The 23,970-nt window shown below is 51.7% G+C and overlaps 2 protein-coding genes across 2 annotated transcripts; one reads left to right on the top strand and one right to left on the bottom strand.

Moving 5' to 3' along the window:
- The first annotated feature begins 8,979 nt into the window (after positions 1–8,979).
- LOC119556694 (heat shock protein 60A) lies at positions 8,980–11,497 on the top strand. Its single transcript, XM_037869090.1, has 3 exons — positions 8,980–9,107; positions 9,229–10,599; positions 10,665–11,497. Exons 2-3 carry the CDS (start codon positions 9,229–9,231, stop codon positions 11,016–11,018), a joined length of 1,725 nt encoding a protein of 574 aa, XP_037725018.1. The 5' UTR covers positions 8,980–9,107; the 3' UTR covers positions 11,019–11,497.
- An 82-nt stretch (positions 11,498–11,579) lies between these two features.
- Positions 11,580–23,826, bottom strand: LOC119556693. The gene is made up of 4 exons (XM_037869089.1): positions 23,177–23,826; positions 20,111–22,894; positions 14,755–20,047; positions 11,580–14,606 (listed from the first exon to the last, which is right to left on the bottom strand). Exons 2-4 carry the CDS (start codon positions 22,833–22,835, stop codon positions 11,969–11,971), a joined length of 10,656 nt encoding a protein of 3,551 aa, XP_037725017.1. The 5' UTR covers positions 22,836–22,894; positions 23,177–23,826; the 3' UTR covers positions 11,580–11,968.
- Between the last annotated feature and the right edge of the window lie 144 nt (positions 23,827–23,970).

The raw sequence follows: 23,970 nt of genomic DNA, 5'->3' as shown, positions 1-23,970 counted from the left end.
TCCTCCGATTCCAGATATTTCAATCGGTGACCTTTGTTTAAGAGATAGCAGATCTGCCATTCTCCTTGAAATAAGATTCACCTGTGATCCACCATCTATTACAGCGCGACATGTTTGTAATTGACCGTTTGGCCCTTGTAATGAGACCTTGGCGGTCGCGAGCAAAGTATATCCTCCTTCGTGGTCGTAGCCTGCAACGGTTACTGCGCCGGCCACTGGATTGCTAGTCGGTCCTTGGTGTAACAGTGAATGATGCCGTTGCTGGCAGACTCGACAAGTGGTCGGTGATCCACAGTTTTCAACCTTATGAGCTGTAGACAAACAATTTGTGCATGCTCCTACTTGAATAATGGCTTGGCGCCGTGTTTTGGGGTCCATTTCCTGGAAACGGCTGCATGCTCTAATATGATGTGGTCCTAGATGACAAATCTTACAGCTCTCTTCGTTGTGAACTGACTGATAGCGGAGTGTTGCTGTGGGTTGAGCGCTTATCGTCTCCAGCATGCAAGCGCGCCGCTCAATAAACGTCAGTACACTCCATAACGTTGGAATTTCCGTTGGTGCATCCGCTGAATTTTCAAGAGCAGCTAGAGACTGCTGGTCTAGTTTTCTTCTGATAAGAAAACATAGGATTGGATCCCAGGATTTTGTGCTGATATCAAGGTTTTTAAGAGTACTCATTGAATTTTTTATAGTGTCATGCAAGGCCCTTAGTTGGCGCGAGGAGCCGTCTATAGGCTTATGGTCAATAATTTTTGCAATGGCGGCGAATACTAGTATTTTTCCGTTCTGGTACCTGGCCTTTAAACGCAACCAGGTGTCGTCATAGCCACCCTGTGAGAAGGCTGTGTCTGTCAAGACGTTTCTCGCTTCACCACGAAGCGAACTCTGTAGAATATGTAGTTTTTGACTGGCCGAATATGGTTTGTTATGTACCAATTCCACAAAGAGATCATGGAACCGTGGCCAGTCTAGATACTCGCCGTTGAACTCCGGAATGCTAATTGGCGGAAGTGCCAAGTTTAGGCTCATTGGCGCGTCGTTTTCTCGTAGCAGGTTCATTTCGTATTCCTCGTATAATGTGTGGAATTGGGCTAGCTCTGCTTCTGCCAGAGCTGCGGCCCCAGGTGTGCTATCCAATTCGTCGTGGGCTTGCCTTAGTAACGCCCAATGGAGATCCAGGTGCCTTTGTAGGGCTGGGGTGACAGTTGGGGCGTTCGAGGCTAATGTTAATGATGACTCCAATTCGTTGCATCTTCTCTGCAACTGTCGGATCACCGTGTCAATTGTGGAATCTCCTTTGACTTGATCTCTTGTTGTGATCTTGATGTTGGCCGAAGTTCGTCTGGGGGCCTTCGGAAGCCCGCTTCCAGTCGGCATGTTGTCCAGAAAGATATTCTGATATTTTTCGACCAGCTCCTTAAGTGCTACTAGTCGTGAAGAGTACTCACTTCCAGTGGGTAATGCCGCTTGTTGGACTTCTTCATCTAAGTCGCAAAACTGCTGCCAGAGATCGTTTAACTGAGTTAGCTTACCGGAATAATAGCCGTCTCGGTGGCGTCGGTCGACAGAATCCTTGCCATAATTCTTAATGAGCTGTTGGATTTTCCCTTGCAGCTCGTTTTGGGTGTCTAGTAATCGATTGTGTAAATCGATTCTTGTGTGACTTGTTTCCTCAATGAATGAAGTAGACATATTGTGTGTCTTGGAAGCACAGAATCTTGTGAAGCTGGATGAAGCTGAGTATCCTGTGAAGCTGGAAGAAGCTGAGTATCCTGTTAAGCTGGATGAAGCTGAAGTTCCTGTGACGCTGGAAGAAGAAGCGAATCCTGTGAAGCTGGATTAAGCCGAGTTCCTGTGACGCTGGAAGAAGAAGCGTATCCTGTGAAGCTGGATGAAGCTGAAGTTCCTGTGACGCTGGAAGAAGAAGCGAATCCTGTGAAGCTGGATGAAGCTGAAGTTCCTGTGACGCTGGAAGAAGAAGCGAATCCTGTGAAGCTGGATTAAGCTGAAGTTCCTGTGACGCTGGAAGAAGAAGCGTATCCTGTGAAGCTGGATGAAGCTGAAGTTCCTGTGACGCTGGAAAACGAAGCGTATCCTGTGAAGCTGGATGAAGCTGAAGTTCCTGTGACGCTGGAAGACGAAGCGTATCCTGTGAAGCTGGATGAAGCTGAAGTTCCTGTGACGCTGGAAGAAGAAGCGTATCCTGTGAAGCTGGATTAAGCTGAAGTTCCTGTGACGCTGGAAGACGAAGCGTATCCTGTGAAGCTGGATGAAGCTGAAGTTCCTGTGACGCTGGAAGACGAAGCGTATCCTGTGAAGCTGGATGAAGCTGAAGTTCCTTTAGTGGGAAGGGGGTTGCTTGAGTGTGATCCTTTGTTGTTAAAGGATCACGTCGGGGTCACCAATGTTTGTGCCTAACCGAAGTAGACACCTGCAGGACGATCGCGTCGCGGCAATGGTAACGATGGTTACTGCAATGCCGGACCACAGGCGATGCTGAACTGCGCTGAGGTTGAGCTAACGTGGTTAGCTGCTAGTTGAGATAGTGTATTACGAGCCCTATTCCTAGAGGTAGGAAGTAGAACCGCGGAGTTATGAAGTGTGTTGATAACTGATTTATTGTTCATTTGAGACATTATTATATACTACTTGGAACACGGAAGTTTAGTGTAATGATTAGTGAAGTAAGCTATAGTCTAAAGTAGGTCACGGAATTATGATTATGGTAGCAGTTGCGTAGTTGGCTCGGCTGACACCGCAAATGTGCTGACTGCATTGGCGGGTCAGCGTATCGTTGTGACGGTGAGATGGTGAGTTAGTGAGACCTATAATATGCTGATCAGCAATTCTCATCTGCAGTGAGTGCTACTGAGCGCCTGGTACTGTTCCCAATTGGGCTACTGCTTGATTTGTTGGGTGTGGTCATGTTGAGTACCTTTGGGTACGAACAGGTGTTCAATTGCGTTGCAAAAGTGTTAACTTTGTAACATTGCCAGAATAAAATTCTGAACGCCCTTTTTTTTTTAAATTGTGTTTTGGCATTGCTTGATGTTTTTAGAGCCAGAATTGGCATTGTTTTTTACCATCGTTTCTTTCGGTAAGACCGAATGTATGTTTTCTGTACACATGTAACTGTCAAGAAAGATTAGCACTTCTAGCTTCCTAACATAAAACTAAATTAGTTCATTACATACCAACAAAAAATTCATGGAAAATAGTTAATTTTTAACTTTTGTTATACGGCAAAAAAAGGCAATTTTTTTTAAATTTACAATGTAAGTAATAAATAAATTGTCAATTCGTATTATATATACAAACATACATACGCATGTATGTATATATATATTTAAAGTACACGCTCACATCAGAAACCAATCTGTGTCAAATATATAAACACAAATTTCTTCTGTTTTAAGGAATATCATATTTTAATATTTCGAAACAAGTTTTTATTCCTGTTTTCTAGTAATTTGAATGGTTTTTTTCAAATACCCCTTTTTAAATCCTTGCTGGACAAAAACTTAGTAAGAAATCTGGACAACGTGCTTAGTCCAGACGTTATAATCCAGATTAATTACAGCAGATCCAGACACAAATATGGATTTGCCAATTTTCATAATATTAATTTGGTCTTACGAGGTAAGTCTCACTGTAATTTCCGAACATTAATTAACATTTTTTTGATTGAAAAACTTTGAGTCGTTTTCACGAGCGCATGTTAAATTAAAACATTCTGAATAAATGCCTTCAGAATGTATTTATTAGGTGCATATAAGTGCATTCCAAATATATGCAGCTAGTTGCATGCAACGGATACCTACTTTTTTGTCCCGCTCCCAAATAGAATGGGAAGGGTCATCACTTTCGGCATACATTTTTGATGACCATTTCATAATGAAAGAACGGACTCTGGAATGCAGTAAATTCCGACTGGGGGTCACTTGGCTTTATATACACAAGTTCATCGAACGTTGGCAAGGAAAACTAATATCTAAGATATATTTTGCATTTTTATAAAGCTCCTAAAATGGATTAATCAATTATTAAGTAAAAAATATGATAGAAAATACAACATATTATATGCTAACAAATTTTCCAAATTCATTGTCGCGATAAAGGTCTTTTTACACTAAGGTAATGCCAGAGGATCGAGACTCTAGAATCATCATCACAATCAAAGTTATCCTTGTGATTGGAATTTCAACAATGTTTTCCAGTACCTCGAATAATAATTCCGCACCGCTTGGAACATGTTCAACGTTCATCCAACACTTTGAACTTAACGCCGTGCGGCAGATACCCCAAAGACATTACCGGCAATAAAAACTCGAGAAAGGGCTTTAGGTCGTTTAGTAACCCTTTAGTCGAATGGTCATCACAAACGAATGCAACGCTTGTGGTTGGATTTTTGATTGTCTTCAGACGTGGCGACACTGAGCTTCAACGAGTGTACCCCATCTGTTGCATTCGACTGCTTTTTGCTCATGGTCTGCAGAGACAGTGACACCATCGACATGTCATTCGACCTATGAACCCACCTTACAAGTGCACGACTTTCATCAAACACTTCGAGGTTGTTGGGTGAGAGCAGGAACTATTTTAGTCCCAAAAAAGTTTAGCCGCCACTCGAGAAATTGAACCATTTTTAGATCAATTCATGGAAACACTGCTTTTTGCTCATGGTCTGCAGGGAGAACGACACCATCATCAGCAAGGATGAGTCAGAATTGTCCACCGTACGCGCGAACTATGCCGGAGAATTTGGAGTGGTCATTACAAACGAATGCAACGCTTGTGACTGCGAAACCAGCTCCATGAACTGGGTAATTGCAGCCTGTCGCCGTGCTGGACTTAGGAAAGAAGAATTGGAAGTGCCCAGAGCTAGTTGCCAAATAAATTCACGTAGACAAGAAAATGTTGGGGACGTAAAAAAAAAATTTTAACACCTTAATTTATGGAAAGTGTCCGGTCTAGAAATCGGCACTACAACTATAAGGGTTATTCAGGCTGATTGCCGTTGTAAATCAGATTTATTCCGGAGCTGATGTCCTCCTCAAAGGACGACGAGACAATGAATGCTGAAGCTTAGACATGGCCCCTGAATGTGCCCGTTCGCCAGCCCGTATGAAATCCATACATTTATCGATGTAATAAAACTATCGTAGCTAGCCCTACTTTTTAACAAAATATTGAGTAACAAGAAAACAATCTGTTTTACATTTTTATATAAATATGAAACGCTTTGCAATAAGGGTTTAATTCCATGTTTAATTTTTCCGTATTTTCCGAGAGCTTTCAAAGTCGAAACCAAAAACTGTAATTTGAGTTATTGAATCCCGATTTAGACGTGGGATACCTCTATGAGTTTGTGGTTTGATTCTCTAGTATTCAACAGTAAAATTAATCTTTTAGATTAGGGTCCCATTTTTAACCCATTTTTATGAACCAAAAATGCTCTTCTAGATTCCATAACTTCAGTTATTCTAACCCGATTTAGACGTGGGATACCTCTATGAGTTTGTGGTTGAATTGCCTAATATTCTACATTAAAAGTAATCTTTTTGGCAAGGCTCACATTTTCAGCCCATTTTCATGTTTTATTTTTTCCGTATTTCCAATGGCTGTCAGAATGGGAACCAAAAACCGCTCTTCTAGATTCTATAACTTGAGTTGTTCTAACCGATTTAGACGTGGGATACCTCTATGAGTTTGTGGTTGAATTCCCTAATATTTTACATTAAAATAATAATATTAAAAGAGGGTCAAAATTGTATCCCATTTTCATGTTAGGATTTTCCAAATTTCCAATGGTTTTTAGAATGAGAACTCAAAACTGCACTTCTAAACTCACAACTTGGGTTATTGGACTCCGATTTTGATGTGGGATGCCTCTATGAATTTGTGATTGAATTCCCTTATGTTCTACATTACAATATTTATTTTTAAAAGAGGGTCATGTTTGATTTTTTCGTATTTCCAATGACTGTCAGAATGGTAACCAAAAACTGCTCTTCTAGATTTCAGAACTTGAGATATTGGATCCCGATTTAGAAGTGGGATAACTCCAAGAGTTTGTTGTTGAATTCTCTAATATTCTAATTCTACATTAAAAGTTTTCTTTGAAACGAGGGTCAAATTTTAACCCAATTTAATGGTCCATTTAAAGTAATAGCTCGTACACACACCAATCTTTTAATTTGTTGGGCCATCTCCATTCGATACTATATTCGATTACTTATATTTCCTAAAAGTTTTGCGCAACACTAAGCCGCCGCGCCAACTCGATTTTTCGCCATAATAATAATTAAATGTGTGGGGCGGCACTTTAAACGTGAATTTTTGTAATTTACACGTAGTAGAATTCATGTCGATTGAGTCCGTGTTTGGCTAGTTTTAAGGTTGGGCTAATTTACAATACAAAGCAAGCCGAAAATAAAATTAAAAATATAGATGTCTATATATATATTTTTATATTTAATTCAGACTCACTTCAAATTAAAACAAGAAAGGAAGTTAGCTTCGGCAAGCCGAAGCTTATATACCCTTGCAGCTATAATTATTAAATTTAAAAACACAAAAAATGATATTCCCAATAGTATAAGATAATATGTCAAAAAACACCGAAGCTATAATTTGGTTCATATTATTTTCGTAGCAATTTTCCGATCGTTCCTATGGCAGCTATATGATATAGTCGTCCGATTTTGATAAAATTAAATTCGAAATTCAGAACTAATTAAAAAATGTTATTTCCAAGCGTAGGAGGTTATATGTTAAAAAACACCGAAGCTATAATTTGTTTCATATTATTTTTCTACCAATTTTGCGATCGTTCCTATGGCAGCTATATGACATAGTCGTCCGATTTTGATAAAATTTAATTCGAAATTCAGAACTAATTAAAAAATGTTATTTCCAAGCGTTGGAGGTTATATGTTGAAAAACACCGAAGCTATAATTTTTTTCATATTATTTTTCCACAAATTTTCCGATCGTTCCTATGGCAGCTATATGATATAGTCGTCCGATTTCGATAATATTTAATTCAAAATTCAAAATTATTTAAAAATTGTTATTTCCAAGCTTAGGAGTTTTTATGCTAAAAAACACCAAAGATATAATTTTTTTTCATTTTTTTGTCCGATTATTCCTATGGGAGCTATAAGATATAGTTGTCCGATCCGGCTGGTTCCGACTTATATACTACCTGCAAAAGATATAAGACTTTTGGGAAAGTTTCAGCCCGATAGCTTTAAAACTGAGAGACTAGTTTGCGTAGAAACGGACGGACAGACGGACAGACGGACAGACGGACAGACGGACAGACGGACAGACGGACAGACGGACAGACGGACATGGCTAGATCGACTCGTCTAGTCATGCTGATCAAGAATATATATACTTTATGGGGTCGGAAACGTCTCCTTCACTGCGTTGCAAACTTCTGACTGAAATCAATATACCCTCTGCAAGGGTATAAAAAATGTGTCATTGAATTAAATTAAATAAGTATAGAAATGCTCAAAACTGCGTTAAACCCGATAACAATTATCGATACATACATCGCGCCAGGTCAATGATCGATATTTTCAAAACATCGATGTTTCCACCGATGCTGCCACCTCTAATCCACATTAAGGTTAGGAACCGCACATTTCGAAGCAAGTCAAAACTGAAGTGGAGTGAGCTTGTTGTTTCACATCAAATAGAATCGGGAATATTCGTTCAACTGTCTTGTTGAAATATCGCAGTACCAGTTTTATTCACAGTAAGTCTTTTTATTTTATCCAATGGCACAAATACCGTTTTTCGCGACTGCATTCCAAGCTTATGTGCGTGTGTGTGTGTGATTGGCGATTATATAAGAGCGAACAATCTGGCGGATAGCCGGCAAATCGTGTTTCCAGAAAGTTCTGCTGATTGATCAGCGGAAAGTAAGCGATGTTTGCATATTGATAGATTATTAAATAGTTAATTCCATTAAGCGGCCCTACGCACACACATACGCACACTGGAAAGCCAGGAAAAAGTTAGTTGGGAAAGTGCACATGTTTTCCACTGCTTGCCGGCTACCGAAGGCGATTTCACATTTCTCCTTGGCATTGCATGTGCTGCTTGCTCTCGCCCTTTTCTTTTATTTTCCTTCCCCTCCTCTCCCCTTGCGGAAATCTTGGGTTTATTGAATAACAGGCCCTCCGATTTTTGGGGGTATCCAATTTTCCCCCGACTGGTTACATAAATCGTTTCTTCTGGAACGCTCGCTGCCGTGATGCCTTTGTTGTGAATTCCAGGGGGGGCGAGGGCACTGGAAGGGGCCTGGCCGGTACGGTGGAGCCTCGATGATCTAACGATTTGATTTCCAAAGCAGTGTTTGTTTTATTCTTAAAAAGTTGGTTATTTTTCATCTTTATGAATACTTAATATTTTAACTATCTGTTTAAAAGTTTCACCATTATAGTTGATAATAAAATAATAAGTGCTTACAAATTGATAAATAATAATACACGCTTAGCAACAAAAACATGTTTATTCAATGGCTTATGTAATTTTTTAAAAAATTTTTTTGTTTATAAATATTATATGATCTTGTTATTTTTCAGTGTTTTTAACTATTCGCCATTTACATTTTTAAGACTTGATTATATTATCTAATCCACGTGCGTGATGTTAAAAATAAGAGAAAATAGCGAGTTTTGAATTATTATGTTCAGCATGTAGTAATATCCCATTGGAATCACAATAATTCTAATAAATCGCTTTCTATTTAATATTTATCTAATTTAAAATTAAGAATAATTTTTTGTGAAACCAGTAATTCCATAATACAAGCCACTTTGACTTTATACATTTATGTAATTTCCAAAAATCTCTTGTCTTTACATCATCTTTTAAAAAAAATGTTATCTAAGTGTGCCTTGGAATTTAATGTCATAAATGTCACAATCCGTCTAGTCATAGTTTTCAGTCAATTCAATCAGTCTGTGTGTAGAACTTCATTTGCTCTGCCTTGTTTTTTTAAAAACTTTCACATTAAAAAAGATCAAAATCCATTTCTGTACTTTGACCCGCGTGGCGCACTCGCTTATCAACTGAGAAATTACGGGGTAAACAACGCGAAGACACCGCATCTTGGGGGATCTCTTGGCCGGAGCACGTGCTCCGTGGCCGCCCCCCGCCCAATCCGATAATCTTGACTAATCTTAGTCCACCTCTCTCCTCCAATAGATGTTCCGTTTGCCAGTTTCGCTTGCTCGCACCTCCATCAGCCGCCAGCTGGCCATGCGCGGCTATGCCAAGGACGTGAGATTCGGTCCTGAGGTGCGCGCCATGATGCTCCAGGGCGTCGATGTGCTGGCCGATGCCGTGGCGGTGACCATGGGACCCAAGGGTCGCAACGTCATCATCGAGCAGTCGTGGGGCTCGCCCAAGATCACCAAGGATGGCGTCACCGTTGCCAAGTCCATTGAGCTGAAGGACAAGTTCCAGAACATTGGAGCCAAGCTGGTCCAGGATGTGGCCAACAATACCAATGAGGAGGCTGGCGATGGCACCACCACGGCCACCGTTCTGGCCCGCGCCATTGCCAAGGAGGGCTTCGAGAAGATCTCGAAGGGCGCCAATCCCGTCGAGATCCGTCGCGGTGTCATGCTGGCCGTTGAGACGGTTAAGGACCACCTGAAGGCCATGTCGCGCCCCGTGAAGACGCCCGAGGAGATCGCCCAGGTGGCCACCATCTCGGCCAACGGCGATCAGGCCATCGGCAATCTGATCAGCGAGGCCATGAAGAAGGTGGGACGCGATGGCGTCATCACCGTCAAGGATGGCAAGACCCTCAACGATGAGCTGGAAGTGATCGAGGGCATGAAGTTCGACCGCGGCTACATTTCCCCCTACTTCATCAACTCCTCGAAGGGCGCCAAGGTGGAGTTCCAGGATGCCCTGCTCCTGCTGTCCGAGAAGAAGATCTCGTCGGTGCAGAGCATCATTCCCGCTCTGGAGCTGGCCAATGCCCAGCGCAAGCCCCTTGTGATCATTGCCGAGGACATCGATGGCGAGGCCCTGAGCACCCTGGTGGTGAACCGTCTGAAGATCGGCCTGCAGGTGGCTGCCGTCAAGGCTCCCGGATTCGGTGACAACCGCAAGAGCACCCTGACCGACATGGCCATCGCCTCCGGCGGCATTATCTTTGGCGATGATGCTGATCTCGTCAAGCTGGAGGATGTGAAGGTCAGCGACTTGGGTCAGGTTGGTGAGGTTGTGATCACCAAGGATGACACCCTGCTGCTGAAGGGCAAGGGCAAGAAGGAGGATGTGCTGCGTCGCGCCAACCAGATCAAGGAGCAGATTGAAGACACCACCTCCGAGTACGAGAAGGAGAAGCTGCAGGAGCGCCTGGCCCGCTTGGCCTCGGGCGTTGCCCTGCTGCGCGTCGGCGGCTCCAGCGAGGTGGAGGTCAACGAGAAGAAGGACCGCGTTCACGATGCCCTGAACGCCACCCGTGCGGCCGTCGAAGAGGGAATCGTTCCCGGAGGCGGCACCGCTCTGCTGCGCTGCATTGAGAAGTTGGACGGTGTGAAGACCACCAACGAGGATCAGGTAAGATGAGGCTTCGTTTTGGCTTGGCAATCTGTATTGAATCGTGATTATCTCCCTCCCCCCAGAACCTTGGCGTTGAGATTGTCCGTCGTGCCCTGCGCATGCCCTGCATGACGATTGCCAAGAACGCCGGCGTTGATGGCGCCATGGTGGTGGCCAAGGTGGAGACCCAGACCGGTGACTACGGCTACGATGCGCTGAAGGGCGAGTACGGCAATCTGATCGAGAAGGGCATCATCGATCCCACCAAGGTGGTGCGCACTGCCATCACAGACGCCTCCGGTGTGGCCTCTCTGCTGACCACCGCCGAGGCTGTGGTGACCGAGCTACCCAAGGAGGATGGTCCCGCCGGCGGCATGCCCGGCATGGGTGGAATGGGCGGCATGGGAGGCATGGGCGGCATGGGTGGCATGATGTAAGCCGCCACACCTCAACCCCGACACACATACACACACAGTGAGAGAGAGTGAGATGATGAAGGATCGGCATAGATGGACGGGAACGACGACGCAGAGAGGCCAGCGAACGCAGAACCACCACCAATACCAGTCACCGGTCGAGGCGAGACCCACCAATATCTCTTACATCGGTGCATCCAGCCAGATTCACACCTCTTTTGACTCCCATACACACACACACACACACACACATTCTAATCCTTGATGGAACCTTGTTTTGCTTCGCATTTATCCTTTGGCAAAAGCAGAAACATCATCATCAACAACAACCATGGACTGGATGTGAGCTCGCCGAGACGCCTGCGTTCGTTCCGCCACGTCGTCGTTGCTTCCATTGTGTTCTACGTTTTTTTTAACTATTCCTTAACTCTATTTTTTTTACATGTTATATATGTAAAGATACCGTTAGTTGTAAAATATAAAATAAAAAAGAAGTTAAATTGAGGAAAACCCTGGTATTACTTTTCTTATCGGGACTATTACCTATTATCACTTAAAAAAGTCAAAAGTTACATGTTTTAATTGTGCTCAAATTTATATTTGTTGCTTTTTCGCTTTTTTGTTTGTTTTGTTTATTAATTATAAATACATTTAATAAAAAAAAACCTAAATAATGTAACGCTTAGATGTTTAAAAGAAAAAGAAAAATATCTTGCATATACTCCGCATACGGTTAATGGGTACCATGGGCCAGGAGGACGACTGGGGTAATCCCCTCCTGGCGCCGGTGTTAACGATTAATGATGACACAATGGCAGTACGTATGTGATCGATGGCGGCGATGGGTCGTCGGCTGCCCGCGCCGACTCCGCCCTCGAGGCCTATGGCTATGACTTGTCCTCCGGCAGGAGGAAGCTGTCCTCCTCCTCCTCATCCGCCTCCTCCAGCTGGTGCTCCTCACCCGCCCACTTCTAGCACTTGCGCTTGGGCGTACGCCGCTTGACACCGCAATTGTCCACCTTCTTGCTGCCCTTGGCGATGGCCAGCAGCTTCACCAGCTTCTTGTGCGAGTCGCCTACGATCCAGCCGTGCTTCTGGTACGGCTCGTTCTCCTCGAAGTGCTTGCCGGGCGATGGGGACGCCTCCTCCGGCTCCAGCTCCATTCGATTTCCGTCTCTCTGCTCGCTACCTGCTCCTGGCCGGGATCCGCCGTCGGCTGCCTCGCCCTCGTCGTCCAGGCGTCCGAACTCATCGTCGCTGGAGCTGCTCCAGTAGTACAGCTGCTTCTCGCTCGCCGGACGCTTTCTTCGCGCCGGCGATTGGCGGCTATTCTGGGATCTCCGCTTGGTCTTTAGATTCTTGTTGCTGCTGCTGCTGTTGTTGTTGTTATTGGTGGTGGTGCTGCTGGTGGTGGCGACGGAGCTGCTCCGGGGATGCGGTGGCGGCGGCACATGCTGCTGATTGCTGTAGCGCGCCTTGATCCTCTCCTTTTGCGGTTCTTGCGGAGCTGCGAGCAGTGATGGTGGCGGCGGTGGTGGTGCTGCTGCTGCTGGTTCTGCCTCCTGTTCAACCTTGCCCTTGGGCTGCTGCCTAGAGCTGCGTGTCCTGGTTGGTGGCTCCACATCCACATCTGCCTCCGCCTCTTCCTCATCCTCATCCTCCTTGGCTTGTGGCGTCTTAAGCGTCTTTTCACTTGCACGCTTTTTGCGGTTGTTGGTTGCCTTGCTCGCTGGAGTTCTACTCTTGGATGCTGCTTTGGATTTTCCCCTGGCAGGAGGCGCCACCGCTTCTGGCTGAGGCGGAGGAGGAGCGTTGACAACAGGAGGCAGAGGTGGTGGTGGCGCAGGGGGCGGCTGTTGCTGATTTCTCTGCCTGGCCCGCGGCTTTGGTTGCTCCACCTCTGGAGGAGGCGCTTTCTTCTTTTCGCCAGCGCGGTTCTTTCGCTTCGCCGGCGGCGCCTGCGGCGTCTGGGCCTTCTTGCTGGCCACCGGTGGAGCCACTTGCTCTGGCTGAGTGTTCGCCTCGCTGGTTTTCCGCTTGCGTCGCTGTTCCTGCTGCTCCTTTTGCTCGATCAGCGCTATGATGTCCTTGGTCGACAGAAACTCCTCGTACTCATCGGAGCTCCAGGTCTCCACCAGCTTCTTGGGCCGGTTGGTGGCGCAGCGACGCTTTGACTTGCGCTGTCCCTCGTCGATCAGCTGCTCGATCTCCTCGTGACTCATGCCCAGCTCGGACTGCAGCTTGGTCAGATCCTTGCGGGGCTTGCGGTTGGATGACGAAGATCCAGAGGCAACGGCGGCCACCTTTGATTTGGCCTTCGTCTTGGCCGGTGTGGATTTGGTGGCCTTCTTGGCTGTGTTGCCCGTGGAGTTCTTCGGTTTTCTGCCAGGTGGTAAGGCACTGGGCGCTGGCATGGCCGCCGGCGCTGCCGGAGCTGCTGGCGCCGCCATGGGCTCCACCTGGTGATGATGATGATGGTGGTGGTGGTGATGGCTGTGTTGATGATGCTGCTGCTGATGGTGGTGGTGGTGTGGCTGCGTCTGCTGCTGCGGCATATGATGCCGCTCCCAGCTCTCCTGCTGGAGAGCTGCAGAAGATGACTCCACTTCCGATGACTTGGCCGCTCCACCGCCGCCACGCAACTCATCGAAGATCTGGTCGAGATTCGCTTGGTTCTTGGGCAGCGCCTTGATCTTGGCCATGCCGGGCACCACACTGGGACCCGGCAGCATGGCCGCCGAAGTGGCCATCACGGGTGTGGCCTTGGCGCTGCTGGCGTGCTTGAAAATCCTGCCCATGATCAGCGATTTGTTCTCGAATGTTTTGGCCGTGGCTCGACTGGAGCTGCTGCTGCTGCTCCGGCTGCCACTCCTGCTATTATCCGCCGACGAGGAGGAGGAGGACGACGAGCTGGACGTCGACACGGCTCGACCTCCGCCCGCGGCTGCCTGGGGCAGGATCCCTCTTTCTGCGACGGTCCCTGCTCTAACCTCTGGCTCTGGCTCCGGCTCCACATCGCCGTCACAACTCAGAGTCCCGAAATCGTAATCATCACGGTCGGAGTAACTGGCCGTCGAGACGCTGTTGTTGTCCTGTTCCTGCAGCAGATTCACGCATGTCTTGGGCTTCTGGAAGGTTATCGGGGCCTTCTCCTCCAGCCCAATGTTCTTGAACGGACGCTCGGGTATAACAATCCTTCCAGAGGCTGGAGGCAGGGTCGCCGAACTGGCCACGCCCGCCACCGCCTTGATGATGGAGGCGTGCATGATCGTCTTCGAGGAGGTGGAGCTCTGCTGTTGCTCCATTGGCACCGTGGGCGTGGGCGTCTGTTGGATGGCCGGCTGTAAAGCAGCCGGCGCCGCAGGAGCCACCGGCGCGGGCGGCAGGTGAGGCAGGAAGTCACCGCCGGGCTTCTCGCTGCCCAGCGCAATGTCCGCCAATTCGGTCAGCTTACAGACCCCCCGGCCCGACTTGGCCAGCTCCGGCATGTCCAGCTGCAGGTTCACGTTCTCGTAGCCCTTCATGGCGGCCTTGGTCTTGAAGCGGGACGTGGTGGTGGCCGAGAACTGGGACACCGCCGAGTAGCTGGGCGAGAGCCGGTTGTGATTGCTGGAATAAAAAGAGGTTGCATGGATGAGTGCATTGCTAAGAACCGTGTGGTCCAGTTTCCACACCAAAAGATACCCAAAGCATGCATATATTTTGAAGGATATCTAATGGAGGAGCTCGACTAAAAGCGGGTTAAGTGGAATCTTACGTGGGCGTGGTGGTGGGCGTGACTGCGGGCGGGTTGCGGAACAGCTGTTGGATGACCGGCTGGTGGCATACCGCAGGCGCCGGCTGGGGAGGAGCTGGAACAGGCGCTGAAGCAGGAGCAGGATGACGAGCCTCTAAGAGTGGCGGCGGCGAAGGCGATGGCGATGGCGAGGCCGGCGGAGGCAGGGAAAGCGACGGAGAGCCAGGCGGTGGAAGCGATGGCGATGGCGATGGTGAGGCCGGTGGCGGCAGCGAGGATGAGCGAGACGGCGAGGGCGAGGCTGGAGGCGGTGGCGGCTGCTTTCTGCCCGCCGTCACTATCACGGAGGTGGCTGCTGGACCTGCTCCGCCGCCAGGATGCGTGCGCGGCGTCTCGGCGCTCTTCAGGATGTTGCAGCACTCGTAGAAGAGACGCTCGTCGGGATTGAGATTGAGACGGGAGGCGGTTGGAGCTGTGGGACTGTGCTGGTTGTCGTGCAGCCGCAGGCTTGCCTCTGTGATCACATGATGCACTTGCTCCTGCTGCTGCTGTTGTTGCTGCTGCTGCTGGTGATGGTGATCCTGTTCCCTCTGCAGCCGGTCCCTCTCCTGGTCCTCCCTCATCTGCAGCTCCCTCTCGCGATCGCGATCGCGCTCGCGCTCCTTTTCCCTCTCCCTCTCCCTTTCCCTCTCCTGATGTGCCATCTGCGAGTGAACCATCAGCACCGAGGCTCTCATCTGCTGCGGAGCTGCTGTCGCCGGCTGCTCCTCCTGACGCTGCACCTTGCTGGCCACCTCGTCCTGCCGTTCCCTCTTGTCGTCCAGATAGTGGTGAGCATCCTGCGGACTGGACGGAGCCGTCTGCGACTGCAGGTACTCCTGGGCAGACACCTTGGACACGTGGGCCAGAGTCATGTTGTGCTTGGACAGGGATGTGGCGGTGAAGAAGCTCTTGCCGCACAGCTTGCAGCCGTACTTCTCGGCATCCATTTCGCTGCGCTGCGTCCGTTTCTTGGGACGTCGCGTGAGCAGCACGCTCCTTCGCCTCCTCCGCCGACGACCGCGTCCGCCGCGTCCCAGATCCTGGGAGTAACTAGTGTACACACTCATCTCATCGTCCAGATCCATGTCCATCACCTCGGTGTTCGTGTTATCGTCGCACATGGAGCCGAAGTTCGAGTGCTCATCGTTTAGATTCGGAGCACTGCGCACGCTCATCGAGGTGGGCGGTCGGTAGTACTTGTCCTGGTCCTGATCCTGGTCGGGATCGCCCTCACCGTCGAATTCGTCGTGGGCGAACTCAAAGTCCTCGTTCGTGGTGGCCGACATGATCTTCTCGTTTACATTCTTGGCAATCTCCGTGAGGTAGTTGTCATCCTCCTCGGCATTCTCGTTCGTCGTGGGCGCCGGCTGCTCCCTGGGTGGCTGCTTGTGCTCCACCTGCGGCTCCTTGTGTATGTTCTTGTTCAGCCGTGGATCACGACTGAAAGTGGCCGCCGGAGCGGTCTGATCCTGCTTCTCCAGCTGCTGCTGCTCCTTATGCTTTGACTGCTGCTGCTGATGATGATGATCCCTGGCCACAGCGCTGCTAAGAATGCTCGGGCGCAGAATGGAACTGACTGGTGGCTGGGACAGGCCGCCAGCTCCGGTCGTCGGCTGCGAGTCCTTCGCCTCCCTGGCCTCCTTGGCCAGCAGCTGCTTCTCGATGCCAATGGAGAAGGACTCCAGCGAAGACTTAAGCAGACTTATGTTTTCATTGGTGGCCTTTCCAGCGACGGATCCTCCTCTTCCTCCTCCTTCACCTGCCTTTCCCCGGCGATAGTAGCAGCTCTGGCGACGCTTTGGCCGGCCGCGCCCAGGAGGATTGGCTGGCATCTCTGCCACCGCCTCGGCCTCCTTTTTCAGCTTCGCGGCAGCAGCGGCGGATGGCCCAAGTGTCGCATTGCGCTTGGTGCTGGACATGAGCAGCATCCCGGTGAGCAGCAGGTCCTCGCTCTTCTCGTACGCCAGATTCTCCAGCTTCTTGAGGTTATCCCTGCGCGCGTTGTCGATCTTAAAGCTCTCCAGCAGCTGATCGGCCACAATGGCCGCCAATTCGTTCTTCCGCCGGCGACGCTGCTTCTTTTTGGCCGGCAGCAGCTCCTCCTCCTCCTTGGCCGGAGGAGGTTCCTCGGCTGGCGTCGTGGCTGCCGTTGGCATGGGCTGCTCCGACTGGGCCAGACTGTGGAAGCCCGAGGAGGTGTTGTTGTTCAGGTTGCTGCTGTGCTCCTCCATCAGGGAGCTGCAGTTCGTCTCCGCCATGGTGGTGGGCGGGGGCGTGGTAGTGCGTGGTAGTGGCAGCGGCAAAGCGGGCGCCACCGAAATGACGGAGACGGGCACAGGTGCAGGCACAGGCGTCTCGGGCCTTGGTACAGGATCAGGGGATTCCGGAGACTCCTGCTCCACGGGCGGAGGAGAGGCGGCAGGAATGGTCGTCGGTTCGGTGACCAACTGAATTGTTTCCGGCTTCATCTCCCTAAGACTCATCACTGGACCTTCAACCAGGACGGGTAGTTGGGGCACTATAGCAGCTGGAGCAGGAACTGTAGCTGGTATTATATCCGGCAGTCGGGGGATCTCTCCTTTGGCCATGCTAGCATCTCCATTCACCGGCAGCGGGATGCACTGCTGCAAGGGAGCCACCGGCAAAGTCTCCTCCATGGCAAGCAGGGCAGAGCGACAGTCGATGGTTCGCGAGCGCATGGAACGCTTCTTGGGCGTCAAATTCTTGACAGACACAGGCTGCTGCGGGACCGTAGTTACTGGCACCAGGGCAGCCGGAGGAATAACCACAGCAGGAATTGCATTTACAGGTGGTACTTTGTCCAAGGCTGGTGACGGGAGTAATCCCGCAGGGGGCTGCAACGCCAGGATGCAGTTGCTCGGCTTGGGTAGCGCTTCCTCCAGCTTCTCCTTTTCCCTTTCTCTTTCCCTTTCTCGTTCCCTCTCTCTTTCCTTTTCCTTTTTGGCCAGCTCCTCCTCCTCATCGTCGTCCGGCAAACTCGCCTGGACGGCCATTATGACCGAATTGATGGCATCGTCGATATGGTTGTTGACCACCTCATCCATGCGCGGACACACCTTGGCCTGGCCCTTTCCGTGATCCTTTTTGGAATTGCCTGTTCCCTCCAGAGAGCGCTTTTTGCCACCCGAACTCTTGACGGGATGCACGGGCAGAGCGACCGATGATGAGGACACCGAAACAGGTGGTGGACCACTGGAGGGCACCACCACGCCAGTGCCGGGATTGCGCACCTGCGGGATCTTGAGCAGATCCAGGTTGGAGTAATAGTGCGAGGCCAGTGGAGCGGGCATTCCGCCTGGCATGGCCAGCTGACAAGGAACCGGAGCACCACCGGCCGTCGGAATCGTTCCTCCTGGCTGCAATTGATTCTGAGGTGGCATTGCACTTGCTCCTGTCACCAGCGGCAGTGGAACCATTGGCATCGGCAGCTCTTGCTGCATCCTTGGCGGCGGCACCGGCGACGGCTTCCTGCTCGACTTCTTCGACAGATCCAACGGCTCCATGTCCATGTCCAAGCCAATCAAGTTTCTTGCCTCGAATCCGCAGATTGTTTGCCGCCTGGGTGGCATGCCTCCTGAGCGATGATGCTGCAGTCCCACGAGTCCCGGATCCCCCGTAGTGCCACTAATCATGGGCTTTTGAAGCACTCCTCGCTGACTAGTCAAGTTCAAGGGTTGATGATCCATCATGAACATTGTGGTCGGTGCTGCATTGGGATTTGGATTGGGATTCGCCTGCAGCTGTGGCATATACAGCGGCAGCTTGGCCAGCATGTTGACGTTCACGGGCACTGGACCCACCGCCATTGGAGCTGGCATTCCCAACGGCATGGCCACGGGCACAGCGAGTGGCAGAGGCGCCGGATTAGGAGGCGGCACCACGGCCAGCTGCGGTTCCAGCGGAGGATACTGCTTGAGGGAGGCCAACGAGGCTGGTTTCGGTGGTGGGGCAGCCATCTGTTTGGCCGCCGCCTTGGTGGGCGTGCGCCTCGGTGGTGGATGGGCCACGGCAGCAACTGGCGGAGGAGGAGCCGGTGCTGTGACTGGCGGAGTAGCAGGTGCAACGACTGGCAGAGGAGCTGGTTCCACGACTGGCGGAGGAGCAGGAGCAGGAGCAGGAGCTGGCGCAGGCACTGGCATGCTGCTAAACACAGGTGGTGGCAGAGCTGGAACCGCAGTGGGAGGAGCAGGTGCAGGAGGCGGAACTGGTACTGCTACGGGAACTTGAGCTGGAATGGCCACCGCTTCTGGCAGCCCCTGAACCGACTCGACCACTGCCTCCGGTGTGGCATCCACTTTGATGATTCGTCGCGACACTGCCTTGCGTTTCGGCGTCTTTGGCTGCATCCGCTCATTTTCAGCGGCGTGCGGAGGTACTGCAGGTGAGTCCACCAGTTTCGGTGTCTTGTCCACCTTTTCCACCGGCCTATCCTGCTCCTGTTTCTCCTTCTCCTTGTCCCTTTCCAACGGCGCAGGCGGTGGCACTTGCTCTGTCTTGAGTTTCTCCTCCAGTTTGCCCGTGAGCATGGCAATGCAGTCGCTAATCCTCTTGCTACGCTTCACAGTCGAATTGGGTGTCGCCAGTCGAGTGCTGGCGGAGAAGGAGGGAGCAACAGCTGCGGCTGGCGGGGATTTGGTGGCCGGCGCAGGCGTTGTGGGCGGTGTGGGCATTAGCTGCTTGCTGGAAGTGGGCGATGCGGGCTCCGATTCCTGAACGGTGGCGGGCGGAGCAGCTGCCTCCGGAAGTGTGAGTGGCAGCTCCAGCCGCAGGGAAGGCTTTTCCTCAGCGGGAGATCGTGACTTGGCAGTGACTGTGGGTGCGGGCGCGGGTGCGGACGCTTGTGCCTCTAGTTTGGCTGGCAATTGCTCCGATTCGGAGGCAGCCGGTTGAGGCTCTGGCGGAGATTTGGCCTTGTCGAGCTTGGCCTTTTGATGCTGCTGCTGCTGCTGTTGTTGTTGCTTCTGCTTGCGGCGACTGCGCTGCTGCTGGGCGGCAACAGCGGCGGCCGAGGAGCCAGTGGCCACCACCGAGGATCTCGATCGGGATCTCGTGGTGCGCAGCAGGTGCTGATTGTAGATTCTCTTGGTGCCGCTCCGCTGCTGCTTAGACTTCGACTTGACCAACGACTTGGCCATGGACTTGGCCTTGGCCTTGTTCTTGGCCTTGCGCTTGGCCTTGTTGTCCACGGGGAAGATCTTCTTGCAGATCCGCTTGGCGGGCAGGTTCTCCAGCATCTTCCGAATGGATTCAGCTGGAAGGGGGATAGATAAATATTAAATTTGGTGAATAAGTACACATGATGGAGCACTCTTACCATCGCTGGGCCTTTGGCGCGGCGAGTTCTTCAACTTGGATGAACTGGAGCCGCTCTCCTCGCCCTCCGCCTCTCCATCGCCCTCTCCCTCGGCTTCGCCCTCGCCGGCTCCCTCCTCCACCTCCAGCTTCTCCTTCTTGCGGGCGGAGAGCTGCTTGAGCGGCTTCTTGGAGAAGGCACGTCGCTTCTTGGTGCCGCAGTAGTAGCGATACTTGCGCTTCTTGGCCAGCGACCACACATAGTCACCGGAGCAGTCCAGCATGTGGCGATAGAGATCCATGAGTCCGCTGCACTTGCGACCGCACTTGGTGCAGCTGGAAGGAGCGGACGAGGTGGAGGACAGCGTTGTGGTCGCAGCGGAGGAGGTGCAGGTGGAGTGGGACATCGAGGTGGGGGCGGTGGACATAAGGGTGGAGGCGGATGATGAGCTGGGCGAGCAGGAGGACGACGAAGACGCATTGCCCGATCCCGAGGCAGGCGACGGTTGCTGCTGCTCCAGACCCGACAGTGGAGTGGGTGTGGACAGTTCGTATGAGGAGCGCGAGGAGGCCGACGACCTCGTCTCCTCCTCCGGCTGAACGCGCTCCTGCTCCTGCTTGGGCTGATGCACCGGGGCCGGACCAATCTGCGGCCAGCGGATGCAGTTGCTCGCGGCGGCAAAGCGTCCAAGTGCCCGCTTGGGGATGAAGAGATGCCGCAGCAGATTGCCCGCCAACAGTTCCCGACCCACGACCTCGTAGTGCGTGGCATAGATGTGTGAGTGGCGGAAGGTCTTGTGCTCCTCCAGCGATTTGCGCTGGTCGAACTTGGCGCCGCAGCAGATGCACAGATAGAGGCGTGGTCGTGCCCACTCGCCGCTGAGCACGACAGCCCTTCGGCTCCTGATCCGCTCCTGCTCCCTATCCCTGTCTCGATCCCTCTCCTGGTCCCGATCGCTGGTCCCGGTTCTCGGCTGTAGCTGCAGCAGGGAGAGGAAATTCTCGTCGGCGAACGTCTGCGGCAGCAGGTCATCTCCAGGATGATGATGCGCATCCAGGCCATCATCCTCGTCGTCGTTCTCACACTTGATCACCGCCTGCTCGTTCTGCTCCAGGATGATGTGCGGCAGCAGGCGGCGTTCCAATATCAAATTGAGCTGCTCCAGCAGGCGGCGCTGCTCCTGGTTCTGCTCCTCCGCCAGCGTGAGGGAGAGATCGTGCTTCTGGCGCATCGTCAGCTGCGTCCACATGTCCAGCTTGGAGAGATCGCGCAGTCCCAGGTAGTTGGGCTGCTTTAGCTTCTTCACCAACCGCCCGCCCTCGTTGATCAGCGTGAACTTCTTCACGTAGTCCCACTTCCATTTCCAGCTGTGCTTGGTGTGCGGTCTCCGGCGGAACTTGGCCAGCGGCAGGAGTTCCCCCGTGCCGCCAAACTGCTCGGCGGTCAGTAGCGTGGGATAGGAGGCGCCGCCGGGTCCCAGCTGACTTGGTCCGTGCAACATGATGAGCTCCGGCTTCTGGGATGCGGACGATGACGATGAGGATGATGAGGATGATGATGGGGAGGTCAACAGCCGGCCGTCGAGGTGATTCTGAAGGTTGTGGCGCACATTGAAGACCACATCCTTGTAGAACTTGTCATCGAACACTGAGTTGGCGGCGGAGAAGGACGAGGCGGAGGAGGAGACGCAGGCCAGGCTGGCTGGCAGCCGGAAAACTGCATCCGGATTGACAGCCTCCTGCGCCTGCAGACCCTGGCCTCCAGCCGGAGTGGCCTGCTGCGAGGGCGCCTGCTGATGATGATGCTGTTGCCGTTGCGCCGCCGCCCGGCTGCTGCTCCGGGATTTGCCGGAGCTAGGCGTGGCCAGGGGCGGCGGCTCCTCCTCCTTGCGCTGACTGCGATTCCGATGGCTGGGCAGCCGGTTCTGGGTGAGCCCCAGGCGAAAGAGCACCGGCTCGTCGGCGCCCATCAGTCCGGGCTTGGAGGAGGCATGCGTGTCCTCGGGATGCTGCTGCGGATGCTGTTGTCGCTGGTGTCCAGACAAATGGTCCGCATCCTGGAAGCGCAGGCGACACGGCTGGCAGCCGAAGTACTTGTCCGCATGCTGTTCGCTGAGGTGCTGGAACAGCTGCTCCAGATGCTTGGCCGGCAGGCAGATCTGGGGAGGCGTGACCTGGCGGCCACGATGGGCGGCCTGCTGGCCACACCACTGGCAGCCGGGGAAGCCGCCGGCGGGATGGGAATTGGAGCTGGTGGAGCGGCCGCTGCAGCGTCGCTCCTGCCGCTCGGTGTGGAACTTGTCCACATGCTTGGCCTGCAGCTTGGCGGAGGCGAACTTCCTATCACAGTACAGACACAGGACCTTCGAGTGGCCCCCAGCTCCAACTAGGCCGGCGGCCTCGTCCCGCTCCCGTTCTCGCTCGCGTTCCCTCTCCCGTTCCTCCGTCAGCTGATGCAGCTTCTCCACCAGGCGGGGCAACCGCTCCAGCGGCAGGCTGCAGATCAGCGAGATGGGTTCCTGATCGACATCCGGTTCGGCTGGATCTTCGTGTGCATCCAGATCCTGTTCCTGCTCGGCGTCCGCCTCCACGTCCGTCTGCCTGGGCTGCCGTTTCTTGCGGGGATTGGGCGCGGTGGCAGTGGCGGCAGACGAGGCCGAGGTAGCTGGTATCGAGTTCTTGCCGTTGACCTGCTCCTCCGAGAACTTGAAGCCGCGGCGCAGGCCGAAGCGCGACATGGTCTTCATGTGGAGGCCACTGGGTCGTCCTCGTCGGTTCGTTGCACAAGTTCACTGCTTCGTCACTCCTGCAAGCAGGGCAAGCGAGGCGGACAACAATGTTAGGCAGAGGCAGCACTGCTTAATACTTCCTTCTTCTTTTTGTTGACAAATAAACCGCAAGAAGAAGCAGCGAAAAACAAAAACTACTCACACGCACATGCAAACGCACACGCACACACACACACGCACACCTGCTCAATTGGAAATTATACAATAAACATTTTCGATTTTCGCCTCCTCGGGGATGTATCTTCTGTTATCGGGTTTACTGTTTTGGCCTATAGCATTATTATTATTATGATTATTACCACTCGACACTTTCCCACTTGGACTCTAGTTGATTAACCTTGTCTCTTCTGCTTTTTCGTTGCGTTTTTCGTGGTTGTATTTGTATATTTTTGTATATTTGTATTTGTATTGTATTGCACTTTTTCCGGGGTTTTTGGATTTGTGTGTGGAGCCCTGTGGCCGTGCTTTTTCTCCGGATCCGGATGGGATCAGCGGCAGCAGGGCATTGCAGTGCCAGTATTGCTGCTCTCGCAGTGTGTTATTTTCTTCCCTGGCCTTTCTTTCCACCCTAACAACTGCGTTAGGAGGTATCTAACGTTTAGCCCAAATCGATGCGTGCGTACGGCGCAGAGGGGGCGGCGGCGACGGCGGCGGCAGAGGGGGCGGGGCTGGGCAGCAGGACGACGACGACGACGACGATACTTTCTGGCAATCGCACTCGTTTTCGTTTTCGTCTTAGCACTCGCACTTGCACTCGTTCTGTTTCTGTTACTAACGATGGCCAAACGATTTTTCGGCGGCGGCGGCGGCATTATCAGCCATCAATGCGCCATATAAACACAAATTCGATTTCACTGTCCTCCAGCTCGTGTGTGTATATATTTGGTTCGTTCGCACGCACACAACGCAACGGGCCGAGCTAAATGTGTGTTTCTTTTTTTCTTATGGGAAATCGAAATCGCGTCAAAATGGTCGGGTTGGCCAGTGTGTACACACTCGGGCAAGGCGCTCCAACTATCGATAGGTGCGATAGCGTGACTGCTTGTTTCGAAACATTTTTGGCAGATTTCTTAATTAAAACCCTAGTCAATTA

This window comes from Drosophila subpulchrella, chromosome X (genome assembly GCF_014743375.2).
Source record: "Drosophila subpulchrella strain 33 F10 #4 breed RU33 chromosome X, RU_Dsub_v1.1 Primary Assembly, whole genome shotgun sequence".
NCBI lineage: Eukaryota > Metazoa > Arthropoda > Insecta > Diptera > Drosophilidae > Drosophila > Drosophila subpulchrella.
The sequence above is the reverse complement of the archived record's forward strand: the minus strand, read 5'-3'. Positions and strand labels throughout refer to the sequence as shown.